Consider the following 18,003-nt stretch of genomic DNA (forward strand, 5'->3'; position numbering starts at 1 on the left):
AGCATTTGATAAAATACAACATTCTTTCATGATGAAAATCTTAAGCAAATGGGTATAAAAGGGACATTCCTCAAAAAATTAATGTAATTTATGACAAACCCACAACTAGCACCTTATTAAATAGGCAAAGTTGGAAGCATTTCCATTAAGACCCAGAATCAGACATACATGCTCACTTTTACCATTTCTAATCAATACAGAACTGGATGTTTTAGCCAGAGCCATTGGGAAAAAAAAGAAATCAAAGGGGATACAAAAAGGAAAGAAGTCAAATTATCCCCATTTGCAGATGACATGATTCTATATATAGGGAAACCAAAATATTGCATCAAGGGACCATTGGTAAAGTGGCCAGATATGAAATTAATAAACAAAAATCAAGTCTACTGTATACACAGACAATGCCCTATGAATAAGAAAGAATTTCTAGTATTAATCCCATTCACAATAGCTACAGAAAATAAATTAAATACCTTGGAATACAATTAACCAAGGAGGTTAAAGGTCTCTATGATGAAAATTACGAAACATCATAGAAAGAAATAGAAGAAAACACAAAAATGGAAAAATCTTCCATGTTCATGGATTGGAAGAAATAATATCATCAAAATGTCCACACTACTGAAAGCAATTTACAGGTTCAATACAATCTCAATCAAAATATCAGTGAAATTCTTATCAAATCTAGAGAAAAATGATGCTAAAATTCATATGGAAACACAAGAGGCCCCAAATAGCTGAAGGAATCTTACACATCAAAAATAAAGAATTGAGGCATCACAATAACAGATTTTAAGACATACCATGGGATAGTTATAATAAAAACAGCCTGGTACTGGGCATAAAAAAAGATATGTAGAACAATGGAAAAGAATAGAATCTTCAGAAATCAATCCACACGTCTACAATCAACTAATCTTTGACAAAGGAGCTAAAATAAATTTCTGGAGAAAATTCAGTCTCTTGAACAAATGGTGCTGGGAAAACAGGATTTCTGCTTGCAGAAGTGTGAAACAAGACCCCTACCTTACACCTTACACAAAAATCTACTCAAAATGGATTAAGGATCTTAATCTTAGACCTGATACCATCAAATTATTAGAGAACATTAAGGAAACTCTGCAAGATAATGGCATAGACAAAGACTTCTTTGGAAAGATCCCAGAAGCACAAGCAATTAAAGCCAAAATAGACAAATGAGATTACACCAAGTTGAAGAGCTTCTACACCGCAAAAGAAACAAACATGAAGCAATGTGAAGAGACAATCAACAGAATGGGAGAAAATATTTGAAAAATGTGAAACTTATCAATATCCAGAATCTATAAAGAGCTCTATAAATTCAACAACTACAAAACAAACAGTCCAGTTAAGAAATGGGCAAAGGACTTTAACATGCATTTTTTTCAAAAGAGAAACTCCAATGGCCAACAGACACTTTAAAAAGTCACTAACCATCAGGGAAATGCAAATCAAAACCACAGTGAGGTTTCACCTCATCCCAGTTAGAATGGCTCTCAAGCGGAAATCAACAAAAATAATGCTGGCAAGGATGTGAGGAAAAAGGCACCCTCATGCACTATTGGTGAGAATGTAAACTAGTACAGCCATTGTGAAAGACAGTATGGAGATACCTCAGAAAATAGATACACCTTATGACCCAGGAATTCCACTCCTGGGAACTTACCCAAACAAAATGAAATCAGCCTATGAAAGAGTTATCTGTACCCCATGTTCACTGCAGCTCAATGCACAATAGGTAAGATATGGATTCATCCCAAATGTGCATCTACTTACGACTGGATAAAGACACCATGCTATATGTACACTATGTATTACTACTCAACCATAAAAAATAAAATCCTGCCTTTTAAAACAACATGGATGCAACTGAAAACCATTATACTTAGTGAAATAAGCCAGCCCCCAAAATACAAATACCACATATTTTCCCTGATCTCTGGTAACAGAGTACAAAAAAATGTAATGTATATTTACATTTTGAATTCAATGATTATTTGCAGTCCTTGTCTCTATGCTGAGGAACAATATTTTTTTTCTTCTTCCTATTTGTTGAACTCATTACTAAGTATAATAAGGTTAGTTTTATGAGTTTAAAGTAAACTGAAATTAGATCATTGTAAAAATTAAGAGAGCAAATAGGAGAGGAAGGGGGAGGCAGGGTGGCAGCATGGGTAGGGTGGGAAGAATCACTATGTTTCTAAATCTGTATACATAAAATTTGTAAACCTTAAATAAGTTTAAAAAAAGAGAAATGTTTAAATAAGGATGAGGATTTGGCATAGTGGTTAAAACTCCACTTAGTGATACTTGAGTCCTATATCAAATAGGCTGGGTTGAATCCTGATACTTCTTCCAATTCCAGCTTCCTGCTAATATTCACAATGAGTCAGCAGGTGACAGCTCAAGAAATTCAGTCCCTGACACTCATGTAAAAGTCCTAGATTGAATTCCAGGCTACTAGCTTTAGCTTGGTCAGCCATGACTTTTGTAGGCATTTGGAAGAGTGAACCAATAGATGGACTCCCCTCCCATTTCTTTCTCTCCTTTCAAATAAAAAAATGTGAAATTAATTTCATTTAAAAATAAAGGAATGTTTAAATAAAATTGAGTATTTAAACAAGATGACAAAAACTATCACATTTAACCGTAATAATTAGCCACAAGGCCAGCGCCGTGGCTCACTTGGTTAATCCTCCACCTGCAATGCCAGCATCCCATATGGGCACCGGGTTCTAGTCCCAGTTACCCCTCTTCCAGTCCAGCTCTCTGCTGTAGCCCGAGAGGGCAGTGGAGGATGGCCCAGGTCCCTGGGCCCTGCACCCACATGGGAGACCAGGAGAAGCACCTGGCTCCTGGCTTCAGATGGGCGTAGCTCCGGCCAGAGAGGCCATTTTGGGGGTGAACCAATGGAAGGAAGACCTTTCTCTCTGTCTCTCTCTCTCCCTAACTCTGTCAAATAAGTTTTTTTAAAAAAAATTAAAAACAAAATAAAAAATGAGCCACAAAAAAGTAATTACATTATTTCTGATATATCTCAAGTAAAACTTTTTAAAGTAAAATTGCCTGCTCTGCAATGGTGTTGAGCTTTCAATTTTAGGCTTTATTTCCTAAGAATGTGCCTATTACTATAAGTCACTTCTGGTTACATTTCAAACTCGAATTTCTAACCTGGATAGAGAACTTAGTGTCAGTCCCTACACTAAATTTCTTAAAAACGATTTATTTAATTGAAAGGCAGAATTTCAGAGAGAGGGACACACACACACACTCTAGGATCTTCCATTTGCTAATTCACTCCTCAAATGGCCACAATGGCTGGGGCTACGCCAGGCCAAGGCCAGGAGCCAGGAGCTTCTTCTGGGTCTCCCACGTGGGTGCAGGGGTTGTCCAAGTGTTTGGCTCGTCTTCCGCTGCTTTCCCAGGTACATTAGCAGAGAACTGGATCACAAGTGGAGCAGCCAGGACATGAACCAGCACCCCTATGGGATGCTGGTGTCTCAGGCGGTGGCTTAACCCATTACATCACAATGCCGATCCCTGTGCTGAGTTTTTACATCCATTAATTTATGCTAGTCTGCTAACAGCCACCCTAGAGCATAAATATGATCCTGCCCTCACTCTAAGGAATTTGAGCTGAATGGGATAGCATTAAAACTTAGGTCTGGGGCAGGGGGGTTGGTGTAGTAGTGAAGTCACCACTTTGGAATCCTGTATTCCACATTGGAGTGCCTGGTTCATTTCCTGGCCCCTCTATTTCCAATCCAGCTTCCTGAAAATTCACCTCCTGGGAGGTAGCAGGTGATGACCCAACTACTTGGTCCCTGCCACCAAATGGAAGACCCAGATTGAGTTCTGGGCTTCTGATTTTGACCTGTCCCAGCTCTGGATGTAAAAGACATTTAGGGGATGAACCAAGAAATGAAGGTCTCTGTGACTCTATACCTTTCCAAAGAAATGAAATAAAAAAATAACAAATATTCTTTAGAAAAAAAAAAAAGCAGGTCTTTCTTTCCCAGAGTCTTAGAATAGCAGTCTTACTATCTATCTGTCTGCTTGCCACGGTCCAGTGGCAAAACAGTGAGTTAAAACCCATGCAATGGAATTGGAAAAGATATGAATACCTTCTTTTCAGTCTTCAGCACATTTTATACAAGTCAATAAAGCAGATAACCACTAAAAAGTTTGTATGAAACCTGATGTATTAATATATTATTGTATACATGGATATAATTGTATTGTATTAATATGGTTAAGAAATCCTAGTTTGTAAAGTTATATAAAGAAAAACCAAAAGATACATCCTAGTTCCCCCCAAAAAATTGCCTGAATTATATACCCTTACGATAATCCATAGAAGACTTAGAAATAAGAATTTTAAAACCTAATACTTTTCCACAAGTGTCTCATGAACCTTATCACTTTAGTTCCTCTATGCTTCTATTATGTTTTCTCTGTCTAAAAATAAAAATAGGGAAGAAATAGAATCAAAGTGTAGTAAATAATAGGAGAAACTTTATTAGCCAAGGCATGTATTTATATTCCCTTTTCCTCTAAAAGCTTTGGGTACATAAAACTGAACTAAAATGATACAGAGAGGTTACACTGAGGTATTGTAGAACTACCTTGGAACCGTCTGCTCTAACTTTACCTTTAGAGTTTTCAGTACCTTTGTATCCCAGGAAAATGAGGAATTGATATCTGTATATTGTTTATTTCAATTCTCAAAAGATGGGGAAAAATAAGCTAACTGGAAGCGCTTTATGAAAACTGATCTCAAGTGTAAAACTGTTACTCAAAGTATTTCCAAATTTTTAAACATTTTGAAAGAAACTAGTGGTTTTTTACCTTAAAATAACATTCTCAACTTATAATAGTATGACTCTTAAAACATTTTTGACTTTATAGACATTTAATCTATAATAGTTGCCAATAAAATAGTACAGAACACACATACATTTATAGAGTTTATTTAGTTATAAAATATGAATTAAGTCCAGGATTGATATTCAAAATACAGTTGGTCCTCCCCATCCACAAATCCCAAGAAGCACAGAGGGAGAATATTCAAAAAATAAAATTCCATTGATGCTGATGGGTAATATGTAGTTAGGCCTAAATGGTTTCATCTGTACTGAACACATAGCAGATGCTTCTGTACAGACTTTTTAATCTTGTCATTATTGCCTAAAAATACATTGCAACAACTATTTACATAGAAATTGCATTACATTAGATATTATGATTAATTTAGAGATGATTTAAAGGATACAGGAAGATGTGTACAGATTGCATGCAAACAATATGCCATTTTATTTGGACTTGTGTATCCATGATTTTGATAATCCTAGGGTCCTGCAACCAGCACTGCACAAATATCACTGAAAATGTATTTAAGAACTAGTACAGCAGCAAATATCCTAAACAAAAGCTCAACCACTGCAAACAAAGGCCACTCAATATGTACCGATTATCAGCTTTGCTTTCAAATGATAGATGGATAAATAGATGATAAACAGACTATATATGCACACAGTATAGAATGGTTACATATTATCCTGTTATAAAAGAAGCATTTTATTGCTTCGAAGTTTGGGTTGACTGGGCCTCTTCTGGGACCTAATGCACTTCCTTACTCCTGTCATGTCACTTACTCCATTACGCAGCAATTGCCTACTTTCTTAACTGTGTCACCTATTAGCCTGAAGCTGCAGAGATTTTCCTCATTGAACACTTGCCCTATTTTGTAGCACAATATCTTGTACACAGCAATAACTAAAAATAGATTGCTTTATAGAATAAAATGAAATTCCAAGAAATGGTATAAAAGCATCTGTAATTTCGGTAGTCACAGATGAATACTGTAGCCACAGCAGGTTAAAGATCTCTAACAAATACAATAGTAAAGATTTTTAAGGTAACGCTTTCCCATACCTTACTCAGCAAACCACATAACCTGAAAGGAGTATGATGGATTAAACTTACTCAATGACCCTTCAGGTCTTGAAGACCCAGAGCCCCAGGAAAGTCTTTAGCTCCCTAGTGAAAAATAGATAAGGGGTTTTAGAGTCATTAATAAGTATAGGAATTACTTAATATAGATCTTTTTTCCAGAAAGTATCAGTCTGAATTGCATGCTAAATGAAAAAAAGCAGTATAGCTGTCAAATTATATCTGAATGATCATAATTAGCAAAGCAAGCATACTGCTAGAGATGCAAACAAGACTAAACACAGATTAATGCCAGGTACTGATTTGGTGACATTTTCAAAATTTTAAGATATCACTGTGTTACTATCCAATTTTCCCCCAGTGCTTATGTAGCACACCCCAGGGATTACCTAGGACAGTAATATGAATAACAACAGATTGATGAACACAGAGAATGTTCAAGTGGCCTAAGTCATGAATTCTGGTGGAGTCAGGTGCCAGAGACCTGTTCCTTTTGGTGAGCCAATGCGGGGGGGGGGGGGGGGACCATGTTACGAGGGCTGCCAATTAGTGCACTGTGCTTTCAGATTTCAGGGCCCAGAATATTAATCAGGAATGTCAGCCAACAATAGGATTTGGGGAGCAAATAGGCATAATTGGAATCCTATCCATAATTTATTGCCTTAGCTGATAAAAAATGTTTCAATCATTGAAGATAATATAGAATAAAAGTATCTAAAAATATTTTTAATATAAGACTGAGATGTGAATGGTAGAGGTCAAGCTAGTGACTATTTTCTGAAAACAAATTTCTTTATTTCTGAAAATTTAATACCCAGTTTGGAGAGCATCCAATTTGGGTTCTAATATAATTCTCTGGCTCCAGTAGGGTTACTCATGGTGTTAACAACGAAACAGGTAATTGGAATTAGCTCTTACACTGGCAAAACGTCTTCTGGCACTTTCCTTTTTAACAGAAGGACCGGTTGCTTGGTTGTTTGCACTTAGTGCTGAATACATATGCATACAATGAATTTCAAGTTAATTTTATTGTTCTTTCTTTTTAGAAGTTTGTCTTTATGTCTTACATTGATAAATACAAATGTGCATGGGATCCTACAAATTCCCCTGCACCAATATCTCTGTTTCTACCATGTTCATCCTTTACAGAGAAAGAAAAAACAAAGAGTGGGAAGCTGGAGAGACATTAAAACATTCTTCTATGAGACTAGATGACAAATAAATTACAAGCAAACCTTCTTTGACAGTTTATGTCCAAAACACTGAATTTTAAAAAAACTAGGTTCTATTTCTGATTGCAATCCATACCACAAGTCAGTTTGCGTAACTTTCATTAAGGTATCTAGAAGAGACAGATAAAAATTATTCTGATCTTATCTTGGGCACCATTATATAAACACAGAGAAACCCATGCACCTAATTACACATATATGCCATGAGATTCTGTATGACCACATGGCACTGAAGTAAAGCACTGCCTCTGAAAATTCTACTTGCCATTTCTTTGTTATAATAAAAAACCTATGAGACATTTTAATATATGTTTCAGCATAATGTGCTTTAAAACTAGCATGACCTACAAAGAAAAAATAATATATTTACATGGTTTAAGGTCACATGGAGAGTAATAGTATAACCATTTTTTTTATCATAAACTCTGGTACTACTAAGAACCTAGAAAACAAATCTGTTGTTATATATGTCAATGTTCACATTATAAATATTAAAATCTGAAGTTGTCTCATCTTTAAGTAAAAATCCAATTGAGGAAGTTACTTACTCAGGGGAGCCCTGTAGGCACTATGCTAACATATTTTTAAATTCCATGTAGCTCTAGATCCCATATTAAACCCAAACTGGAAGAACCATGTTCCAAAGGAACAGCTGAAGAAACTGTTCTGGTGTTCTGAGCTTAGAAACTACAGATGCTGGTTTGAGACCATTTTGAGAAATGGACACACCCGGACTGTGTAGTAATGAGAGCTCCCCAAACAAAATATTCCAGGGACTTTGGTTTTCTGAATTACTGTTGTGAAGAGGTGGATGCAACAATGTGTGCTCAACCACACTAGGCTGATGGGCATGTAATGGAACCAGAGAGTTGTTTCTAGAGAGGATTGGTGAAGACTGTGCCATCTAACAAGAAAGAAAATTTTTGTAGGCTGTATTAAAGAAGATACAGAAAAATATAATTTGAAACGCTACTTTAATTAGAATGGCAAGATTGAAACCATAGAAGTTATGAAATACAGGCAGAATAGAAAAAAGGGTTTGCTTTTTTAACTTGGTGATCATGATCCAGTTGATAGAATTGCTGTTCAGAAATAGAACACTACTAACGGGCATAGTTGTGAAGTGAAAAAGACCCTTTCTAAAGAGATTCAGCCTGCTGCTGGGTAACAAAGAGGACATGCATGTCGATCTGGCAATTTAATGGGTCATAGAGGAAACTTTGGAGGTGGTGGAGGTAACTCTGGCCTCGGTAGAAACTTTGGTGGAAGATGGTGCTGTGGTAATGGATGTAGTGGCAACAGAAGTTACTGGAGGAAGTGATGTTGGTAGTCCCGGCTACAGTAACAGAGGAAGCTAGGATAGTGGTGGACCAAGGTATGGAACCCTAAGTGGTAGATATGGTGGAGGAAGAGAATATGGCAGTTATAATTTAGGAGGATATGTTGGAATCCTAACTGCAGTGGTGGTGAAAATCACAATGATTTTGGAAATTATAGTGGACAACAGCAATCAAATTATAGACCCATAGAAGGGGCAGTTTTGGTGGAAGCAGCTCAGGCACTCATGATGGTGGTGGTTATGGATCTGAAAGTCCCAAAGTGATAGATATGGTAGCAGAAAGCTCTAAAAACAGAAGAAAAGCGCTGCAGTTCTTAGCAGGAGTGCAAGGAGTTGCCAGGAAAGCTGCAGTTACTTTGAGAAAGTCATCCCAAATGCATAACAGGAACTGTAAAAACCTGCCACAGGAGGGAACAATAATCCATAGTAAGAAAAGTTACTACAGCTCAAAAAGGAAACCTTTCTTGTTCAGGACTATCATAGCCAGTTTGCAAAAAATGCAGCAAATGGGTGATGCAATGTAGTGCCAATTAGATGTACATTCCTGAGGTATTTATGTGCAGTTTTATGTTTTCTTTTCATTACATCAGGTATATTTCTCTGTAAATTGTGGTAATGGTGCCACAGATACAAAAATTAAATTAACTCTTAAAAATAAATTCCATTTAATGAAGACTTCATAACGATGTATTGCAATCAGAATAATGTATTTTCTTCTTTCAGATCATTTCAATAGTCTGTCAGCAAATGTTGTTGGTATTCAAGACTCTCATGGAGAAATTTTAATCAGAAGCCCGGAGAACACAGAAGAGAGATATTACCTAGTAATGTACTATCAAAGAGCCCTTTTAGGTTTTTATAAAATTCCATTCTGAGTTCTCTGGTTTAGACTAAATTTAGTGGGAGCAAAAAATAAATAAAAATTAAATAAAAATTAAATAAATATAGTGGGAGCTACAAGGGTGGGAATTAATGAATATTCTTGTTTTACAATCTGGCTCCTTTTAAACTTCAAATCAAAATGAGGAAAAGCAGCTTCACCAGTTTTTGAGAAGGTCCTTCACGTCCACGTGACCAATCGGACCCTAATAACAAAATTTTTAAAAAAAAGAAAAATTTTCCTCTACCTGCCAGTGTTATAGTATAAAATTATTGAAATAAATGAAAAACATCAAAGAAGAGTTTTATTATGTTTGAATATTTTGCATCCCTCATGTGTTCAACAGAAAAAAAGAATTCAATTGCCCAACTACAGTTATCTGAGTACTATTTGCTAACCATATTCAAAGTCTTTGAATCTAAATACTCCACTGAAAGGAATATATTGCTTAAGCACAATCCATAGTACACAGTCCCCAAATTGCAGTGCCATTCTTACTACATTATGGTGAAGCAAGGAAAATAAATTATAATAATGGATCATATATAACCGGGCCCACATAATTATAGTGATGGACCATATATAACCGGGCCCACATAATTATCATGATGGACCATATATAACTGGGCCCACATGCTTTCTTAACGCTTACCATTGGTGCAAGTTCACCAGGTTCACCAGGAGGGCCTAAAATTTAGAACCAGTTATATAGGTAAGCCAAAGGAAATCCAAATGCTATATTTTATATTCTCTGCAATATACTGTCACGTTGTCCTATTGACTCTGATCCTTTCCAGCTAGGTGACTTTGGGCAAGTTACTTTTAACTCAATTTCTTAATCTGAAAAATGGGATCACTTGCTCTAAGCAGAATGAGGCATTTACTGGTATCAGGGATACCGAATGCTATCATTCCCATCTGTTCCTTCATCCAATCTGACTGGGAACCTTTTCTCCTCTGACCCAGATGCACACTCTGAACATGCAATATCATCATCATATGCAACAAGGGCTCAATAATTGCCTGCTACTGTCCTGGGATACCTGAGCTCTTTGACCCCAGGGAACTTTACTGGGGCTTTCTCTAACCAAACATCTATTTGAAAATTCAGAAAGACTGGAGTAAAATGCAGTAGAAATGAGGGTGTTGTCTTTCCTTCCTACTGGTATGAGACCTGGAGGTGGAGCGGTGGTTAAGTGGAAAGTGATCCCCATCCGTCAAGACCATATTTTACACCCAGCCACTCCCTTTGGGATCTCTCTTGGACTTCATTCTACTTTAGTCTCTCCTATCCTCTCACTGGACTAAACCATGACACCAGGATAGGGACACTGCACCTGCAGCACAGGCCAATGTTGCAGAGCCCAGGAAAGTCTTGCCAACCTTCACCATCCACACGCTCTGATCCAATTGCTTCCTTCTAGGCCTGCTGCATCTTGAAAGGTGTACATTATGCCTTGCTTTCAAGTGGACACTGACATTGTTCAGATCTTGTGGACATTTGAGACCTAAGTCAGTGGCAAAAAACTCATTATCCTGAATACAACATCAGCATCAGCACATTCACCTCCAACCCTTGTCCAGAGACTCAAAGGCACTAGGAGAGTTTTAGATAGAAGCTGCAGATGTCCCGGCCAAGGTGAGGTGGCAAAGAACCCATGACCCCAGCCCAGTACCATAAGCAACTCACAGAAATATCAAACAAGTGAGCTCTTACATATTCACACCGGCAGTCTACACACAATGAGCTGGCCACATGACCAGTCTTCCTCCATCAGGACAAAACAAAGGCTCACAATCTGTACACAACGTGTAAGGCTTCAGTGATGCCCTCCCCACATATTAAGGTGCTGCACAAAGGGTCACATCATCCCCAACCATTCCTTCTATGCTCCTGGTTTCTGACATTTCTAGACCTACTGAGGTCCTGGAAGGAACTGTGCCCTGGTGTCCTTGCTAGTGAGCCTGGCCCCAAACACACAAAAATGTATACCTACTCCCTCCTATTTCTGTTCCCCAATGGGTCCTGGGTCTTCTGACTACAGGAGCCTCTGGGGGTGGTTAAGGAGTGACCATAATCAGGGGGCTTCTTGCTGGAATAGGTTCTGAGGGAGCCACACCCTGGATGAGCCCTGCAGTCTTTCTTTGGGGACTCAGAGCCAGGGCACTGGGGAGATCCTGTGTGTTGCTACAGCCCAGAATTTGCCTTCTGCACTATGGGATGCTTACTGTACTCTTGGATGATGCTTTTCTACTTCAGTGGAAAAGAAAGTCACTATGTGAAGCATTCTGCTTTCAATGCTACTAAGCTAATAATGGGGTCATGTCCATGTCTATTTACTACTTTTGCAATAAATTTCTTACATTTTCTACCATATCTGCCTTTCTGAACCCAATAGAGGGATGATTTTCTCCCACTACAATCACAGATTTCTCTACTCCTTCAAGTTGGCTAAAACTTTAAATATGCTAGAGCACATTTGTGAGAGCATGGACAATTAGATTATCAGCACAGATTTTGATTTTGCCTTAAGCTTAACTATCTGGAATAAGCACAGCTATTCTGGCTGTTAATTTTATATGAAACACATTACCATTTATTTCCCCTTAATTCTCTAATTTTCCTAATATTCATAGTAATGACTAGCATGTAAAAGATGCCAAGGGGGCATGACCAGGACAAAGGAGCTACATCCAGTGGGTAGCAGTGAAGAGGGCAAGGGTGACTTGCAGGAATTTCCTCAGGATGGGCCAGGGCAGGAGCAGCTAGCTGCAGCCAAAGCACCCAGCTTCGCATCGGAAGCCTGGATGTGGCACAATGGCTACACCACTGGAGTGAACTCTGATTCTGAGTGTGTATCTTTGAAAATCCAAGCTGAATGCAAGTCTCATCTGAATCCACAAAGGGATTTGGGAGTGTGGGATGGAAGTTCACACAGATTTTAGGTTTCAAAGAGAATGAGAAAATTAAAGAAAAAAATATACTAAGAGGGACACAGAGCCACTGTAACATTTGACATTATCATATTTATAAGCAAATACCTGCAAATAGTTTAGTGAAATAAAAAAAAAGGGTCACATGGGTTAGATAAATGCAGTCAAGTCATAAGTCAATTAACAAAGCATGTAACTCACTTCAACAGAATGTAAAACAAAAGAAAACAAAATTAAAAATAGATGATGGCACAAAATCAGTCACATAAAGACAGCCTGCACTTTATGCCACCACAACACTCAGCTCACAATTTCTCTCTGTCTGATAAACAGACTCCTACAGTGCAAACAGCTCCAGGTTCATCTACAAATAAGTCTGTGATAACCAGGATCAAAAAGGCCACTAGAGACTCAACTCTCTATACTAAACAAAACACTCATCATGCAGGGCTGGAGCCGTGTGGCACATCTGTGCTCACACAGCCGATGTGTACAAGTAAAATTGTAGGAGAAAGGATGTGCAGCCGAAACTGAGCAATTCCAAATAACTGTGTAAATTATGGAGATGAGATTTCAAACAACTGCATATTACAGACTGAATGGTTATTGGTTCCCAAAATTCATCTGTGTAAGCAGGGATCATTTACATGGTTTCAATCATAATTAGGGGAGGCTGAAAATGCAGGATGCATGTCTGAGAGGAGAGAGCAGACACTGAGGAACACACAGCCAGTCTCCAGCATACAAGGTCACTCCCTGTGTATCTGCTGAGGTGTCTCTTCTGATAAGAGTTTATCCACATTCAGTACACTCAGCATGCCTCCTCTGTGATTTAGCTAACATCTGTTGAGGTTTGACTTGTGAGAAAAGATCTTTCAATACTCATTACATTCATAAGGTTTTTCTTCCATGAATATATTTTTAAAAAGTTATGTTTATTTGAAAGGCAGAGGGACAGACAGAGGGAGAGACAGAGAAAGAGAGAGATCTTCCATTTGTTGATTTACTCCCCAAATGCCTGCAACAGCCAGAGCTGGATCAGGTTGAAGCCAAGAGCCTGGAACTGCATCTGGGTCTTCCACATGAGTGGCAGGGACCCAATTAATTGGGCCATCATCTGCTGTATTTCCATGTGCATTAGTAGGAAGCTGGATTAAAAGTGGACTATCTGGGACTTGAACTAGATCTCTGATATGGGATGCAGGCATTCCAACTGGCAGCTTAACCTCTTGTGCCACAATGCCTGTTCCACTCCTGTGAATATTCTGATGCTTGTTGAGATGTGACTTCCTGCAAAAGGCTTTTCCACATTCTTTACATTCATATATTTTCTCACCTGTGTGAATTCTTTGATGTATCCTGAGATTTGACTTCTGGCAAAAGGTTTTAGAACATTCATTACACTCATAGGATTTCCCCCCTGTTTGAATTTTCTCATGCCTGACGAGATCTGACTTTCGGGAAAAGGCTTTCCCACATTCATTACACCCATAAGGTTTCTCCCCTGTGTGACTTCTCTGGTGTATAATCAGGTATGATTTCTGGTAAAAGGCTTTCCCACATTCATTACATGGATAAGCTTTTCCTTCTGTGTGATTTCTGCGATGTATGATGAGGTTTGACTTCAGATAAAAGGCTTTTCCACAATCATTACATTCAAAGGGTTTCTCCCCTGTGTGAGTTTGCTCATGTCTGCTGAGGCTTGTTTTCCTGAAGAAAGTTTTTCCACATTCGTTGCACTTATACGGCTTTTCCCCAGTGTGAGTCTGCTGGTGCATGCTGAGGTTTGCCTTCCTGCAGAAAGTTTTTCCACATTCATTACATTTATAGGGTTTCCCCCCTGTGTGAGTCTGCTGATGCCTACAGAATAGAGACCAGTGGTAGAATGCTTTATCACACTTTTTACATTCGTACAGAGTTCTCTGATGCTGAGAGAGAGATGACTTGTAGAAGAAAGTTTTTCCACATTCTTCACATTCAAATAATTTCTCACCTGTATGAAGTCTTTGATGTGTCCTGAGGCTGGACTTCCGGCAAAAGGTTTTCCCACAGTCATTACATTCATAGGGCTTTTCCCCTGTGTGAATTCTCTGATGTATGATAAGGTCTGACTTCTGGTAAAAACTTTTTTCACATATATTGCATTCATTGGTTTTTTCCCCTGTGTGAGTTCTCTGGTGTCGGTGGAGGTTCGACTTCCGGCAAAAGCTTTTTCCACATTCATTACACCAATAGGACTTTCCCCCTGGGTGAATGCTGTGACGTACGGTGAAGTTTGATTTACAGTTGAAAGACTTTTCACACTCATTACACGCACAGGGATGTTCTCCTGTATGTGTCACCTGATGTACTGTAAGGTCTGATTTGTGTGTAAAGAACATTGCCTCGCTGTTGAAGGTGCTCCTTTGTCCACTGTGTTCAAAATTCTGTGGCAAAGCCTGATGCCGACTAGGATACTCGTAGAATCGGAGAGATTTCCCAGGTTCATCAACAGAGGCATCAGGTTTCTCGCCAGCCCACAGATCATCAGGCTCACTAAGGAGAAGAGAGTTCTGACATATTCTATACTCCTCAGGCCCCATTTCTGCATAATTTCCATCCTTCATTATCAGTTTTGACATATGGTTGGATTTTAAATTAAATGTTTCTCCTAAATAAGTGTTCTCCTTGGTTGATGTGTTGTTTGTCATTACAACTTGCCAGAAAATCATGTCTTGAATTTCCTGGCTTGTTCCAATGAGGTCGTCCATTTTCTGGAGAACTGAAATGAAAAAAAAAAACAAAAAAAATATTCATCAACCACATCTAAACGTTTCTTCTGGAATACTTGTATAAAGGCAAAATAGTTCCTTCCCGTCATGACAAAATCTTTAAACATCAATAAAGGACATTCATTTATGACAGTACATGTTAATTCTCCCTGGTGAATCAATATAATAAATTACACTAGTAGATTTCCCAATGTGAAATCAGGATGGTTTTTGTTGTTTTATTTTTCCTTTTAACAAATTGGAAAACACTACTGCCCAGCTCTAGTATTATGCTGAGAACTTTTCATCAGCCATTTTCCCACTCTCTTTCTCCATTTTTGCCTCATAATAACTGTATTTTGTGCTTTTCTTCTGCTCTTCTTTCAGCTTAGAAGATGGCAAGGTTTTTATAGAACATCAACTTGTAGGTACAGGTGAGAGCCATATGTCTGTCAATTAAGCAGAAACACGGCTTAGGAACAGGCGATGTACTTAGGGCTGTCTATGTCTCACCATTCCCCAGGGAACGACTGTAGCCATTTGTGGGATTTTTCAAACATGTGACCTCTTCTCCCCCACACTTCATTAAGACAGCATACACCACATTCCTAAAGAAAGCTGACATCTTCTGTTCCTCAGCATCTTAAGAGGTACAGAACAGCTCCAGCCCACCACTCCTGGGCACAACCTCTCCCTGCCGGTCTAAAGGATCTGGTTCTGCAACCCAGTCTGAGACCGTCATCTCTGAAAACTCTTTTTCTGGCTCCTTTTGAGTTTAACAGCCTTGACATTCTCCATTCACTTCCTCGTACATACTCCAGCCTGCAAATTCTCTGCTTCTGGTGACTAACCTTCTCTAGGCATTTCAGCTGTCACATGCCTGTCACAGAAAACTGAGTCTTCTACACATTTCTTATCTCTTTGTACTTTTAGTACGCTATCTTCAAAATCTATCCTCAAACAAACATGAATCCTTCAGTATGCATCTGGTGATTCACTTGGCCTTTGAACTCAGAATCCTCTGGTTCACCTCCCAAGTCTAGGACCAACATTTTCTAAGCTCCTATGCCGGGTCCTAACTGGGCAACAAGATTTGTAATGCTGTGGTACACAAGGTTCATTCCTGAATCCCTATTCTCATGTTCTTTTTAAAAAGCATTTGTTTGTTTGTTGTTTATTTGAAAGGCAGAGTGACAGAGCCTAGGAGAAATGGAGATTGACTGATTTGAAAGGCAGAGTGATAGTGCCCAGGAGACATGGAGATTGACTGACTGACTGATTTGAAAGGCAGAGTGATAGTGCCCAGGAGAGAGAGGTGGAGATCATCCACCTGCTGGTTCACTTCCCAAAAGGCTGGGCCAGATCAAAGCCAGCAGCCAAGAACTCTATCCAATTCTCCTGCATGGTGGCAGCACTTGGGCCTTCCTTTGCTGCTTTCTCAGGCACATTCGCAGGGAACTGGATCAGCAGCATAGCAGTAGGGACTTAGTTGAACTGACATGGGATGATAGCATCACACACGGCAGCCCAACCCACTATACCACAATGCCTGACCCTTTTCTCATGTCTTACCACCTTCTAGGAAATCTACTAATACTTTAAATAACAGACCAGGGGGCAAGTATTTGGCACAAAGGTTAGTAATCACATGGGATGTCCACATCCAATTTTGCAATGCCTGGTTTCAATCCTGGCTCTGCTCCCAAAACCAGCTTCCTCCTAATGTATACCCTGGAAGAAATAAAATAATAGCCCAAGTGTATACATCCCTGCCAACCATGTGGGAGACCCAAATTGAGTTCTGGGATCATGATATCAACCTGGCTCAGCTCTGGATGTTGCTGTCATTTGTGTGAACAAGCAAATATCTGTCCCTCTGTTTCATTTGCTCTGTCTATCCACCTTTTAAATAAAACAATTTAAAAAAATTCCAGCTTTAAGCTAATGATCTATAAATCTGTTTTTCCAATACAGATGTACACTATCTTTTCTGAATTTTACATCCTCTGTATGTCAAATTTGGAAAACTTTAATCTCAACATTAAGGTAACCCAAGATAAATAATTCATATGTCTCTAGAATTGCCTTCTTTTAGGACCCTACCTAAAAGAACACGTGCCATGTTTCAGTCTTTCAATTTGGCAAAACATTCTTGAGTGTCTTACCTCATATCACCAAATACTGGGTTTTTTCCTCTCTCAAGAGAATGTAAGCTCTTTAAATGAAGACATATCTGTTTCCTGATATTGTTATTTTTTTAAAACTACAAAAAGGTAAGCGCCTAAAAGCTGCCCAGTTAACCAGCACTGAAAGAATAAACATGGAAATAAATGCCTAAAGGATAACAACAGCATAAAATATAGAAAACAACAACTGACAACTTAGAGAATGCCTCTAACCAAGAAAAAAAATCTAAGAAAAGATGGGTAAGGATATTCAGTAACAAAGAACAAGGAAGATGAGTATTATGTGAGAACCTTCCCTGGAGACCAGAGAATGCCTATGTCTGATGCACACAACCAGCTGTCTGCAGGCTGAGACTTGGGAATATTTGTTGATAACATCTCAACCAAAAACATCTGGCGAACATTCTTTTTCCCAGCCTTGCTACCCAGGATGCACAGACTGACCTGGCAGGCTGTGGTTTACGGGTTCTTCCACAATCCATGGCTCTGCTCCTTGCTCCAACTTGAAGATGACCTCTGGTTTGGAAATGCAGCAGCCTGTTAATGTGAAACAACACATGCCAGACTGCTCAGTCAGGTCCTTTGAAGAACAGCAATGGTTTAACTTGAGAAACTGTGCATTGAAAGGGCTAATTTGAGCCCCTTGCTTCAGACAGTTGATGCTGACATTCTTTGTGGAATCTTACACCTAACGTTAAAGGGTTCATGT

General features: G+C 38.8%; 1 protein-coding gene across 3 annotated transcripts in view; it reads right to left on the reverse strand.

Annotated features, from left to right (window-relative positions):
• Window positions 1-4,975: 4,975 nt before the first annotated feature.
• Window positions 4,976-18,003, reverse strand: part of LOC100340665 (zinc finger protein 157) — a 32,856-nt gene continuing 19,828 nt past the window's right edge. For all 3 annotated transcript variants that reach the window (XM_017344794.3, XM_051855068.2, XM_051855067.2), the window contains exons 4-5: window positions 17,739-17,831; window positions 4,976-15,119 (exon numbers count right to left, since the gene is read on the reverse strand). In XM_017344794.3, coding sequence (XP_017200283.2) covers window positions 13,294-15,119; window positions 17,739-17,831 — 1,919 coding nt within the window. In that variant the 3' untranslated portion in view covers window positions 4,976-13,293. The remainder of the gene's footprint in view (window positions 15,120-17,738; window positions 17,832-18,003) is intronic.

The sequence above is a fragment of the Oryctolagus cuniculus genome, chromosome 5, assembly GCF_964237555.1.
Source record: "Oryctolagus cuniculus chromosome 5, mOryCun1.1, whole genome shotgun sequence".
NCBI lineage: Eukaryota > Metazoa > Chordata > Mammalia > Lagomorpha > Leporidae > Oryctolagus > Oryctolagus cuniculus.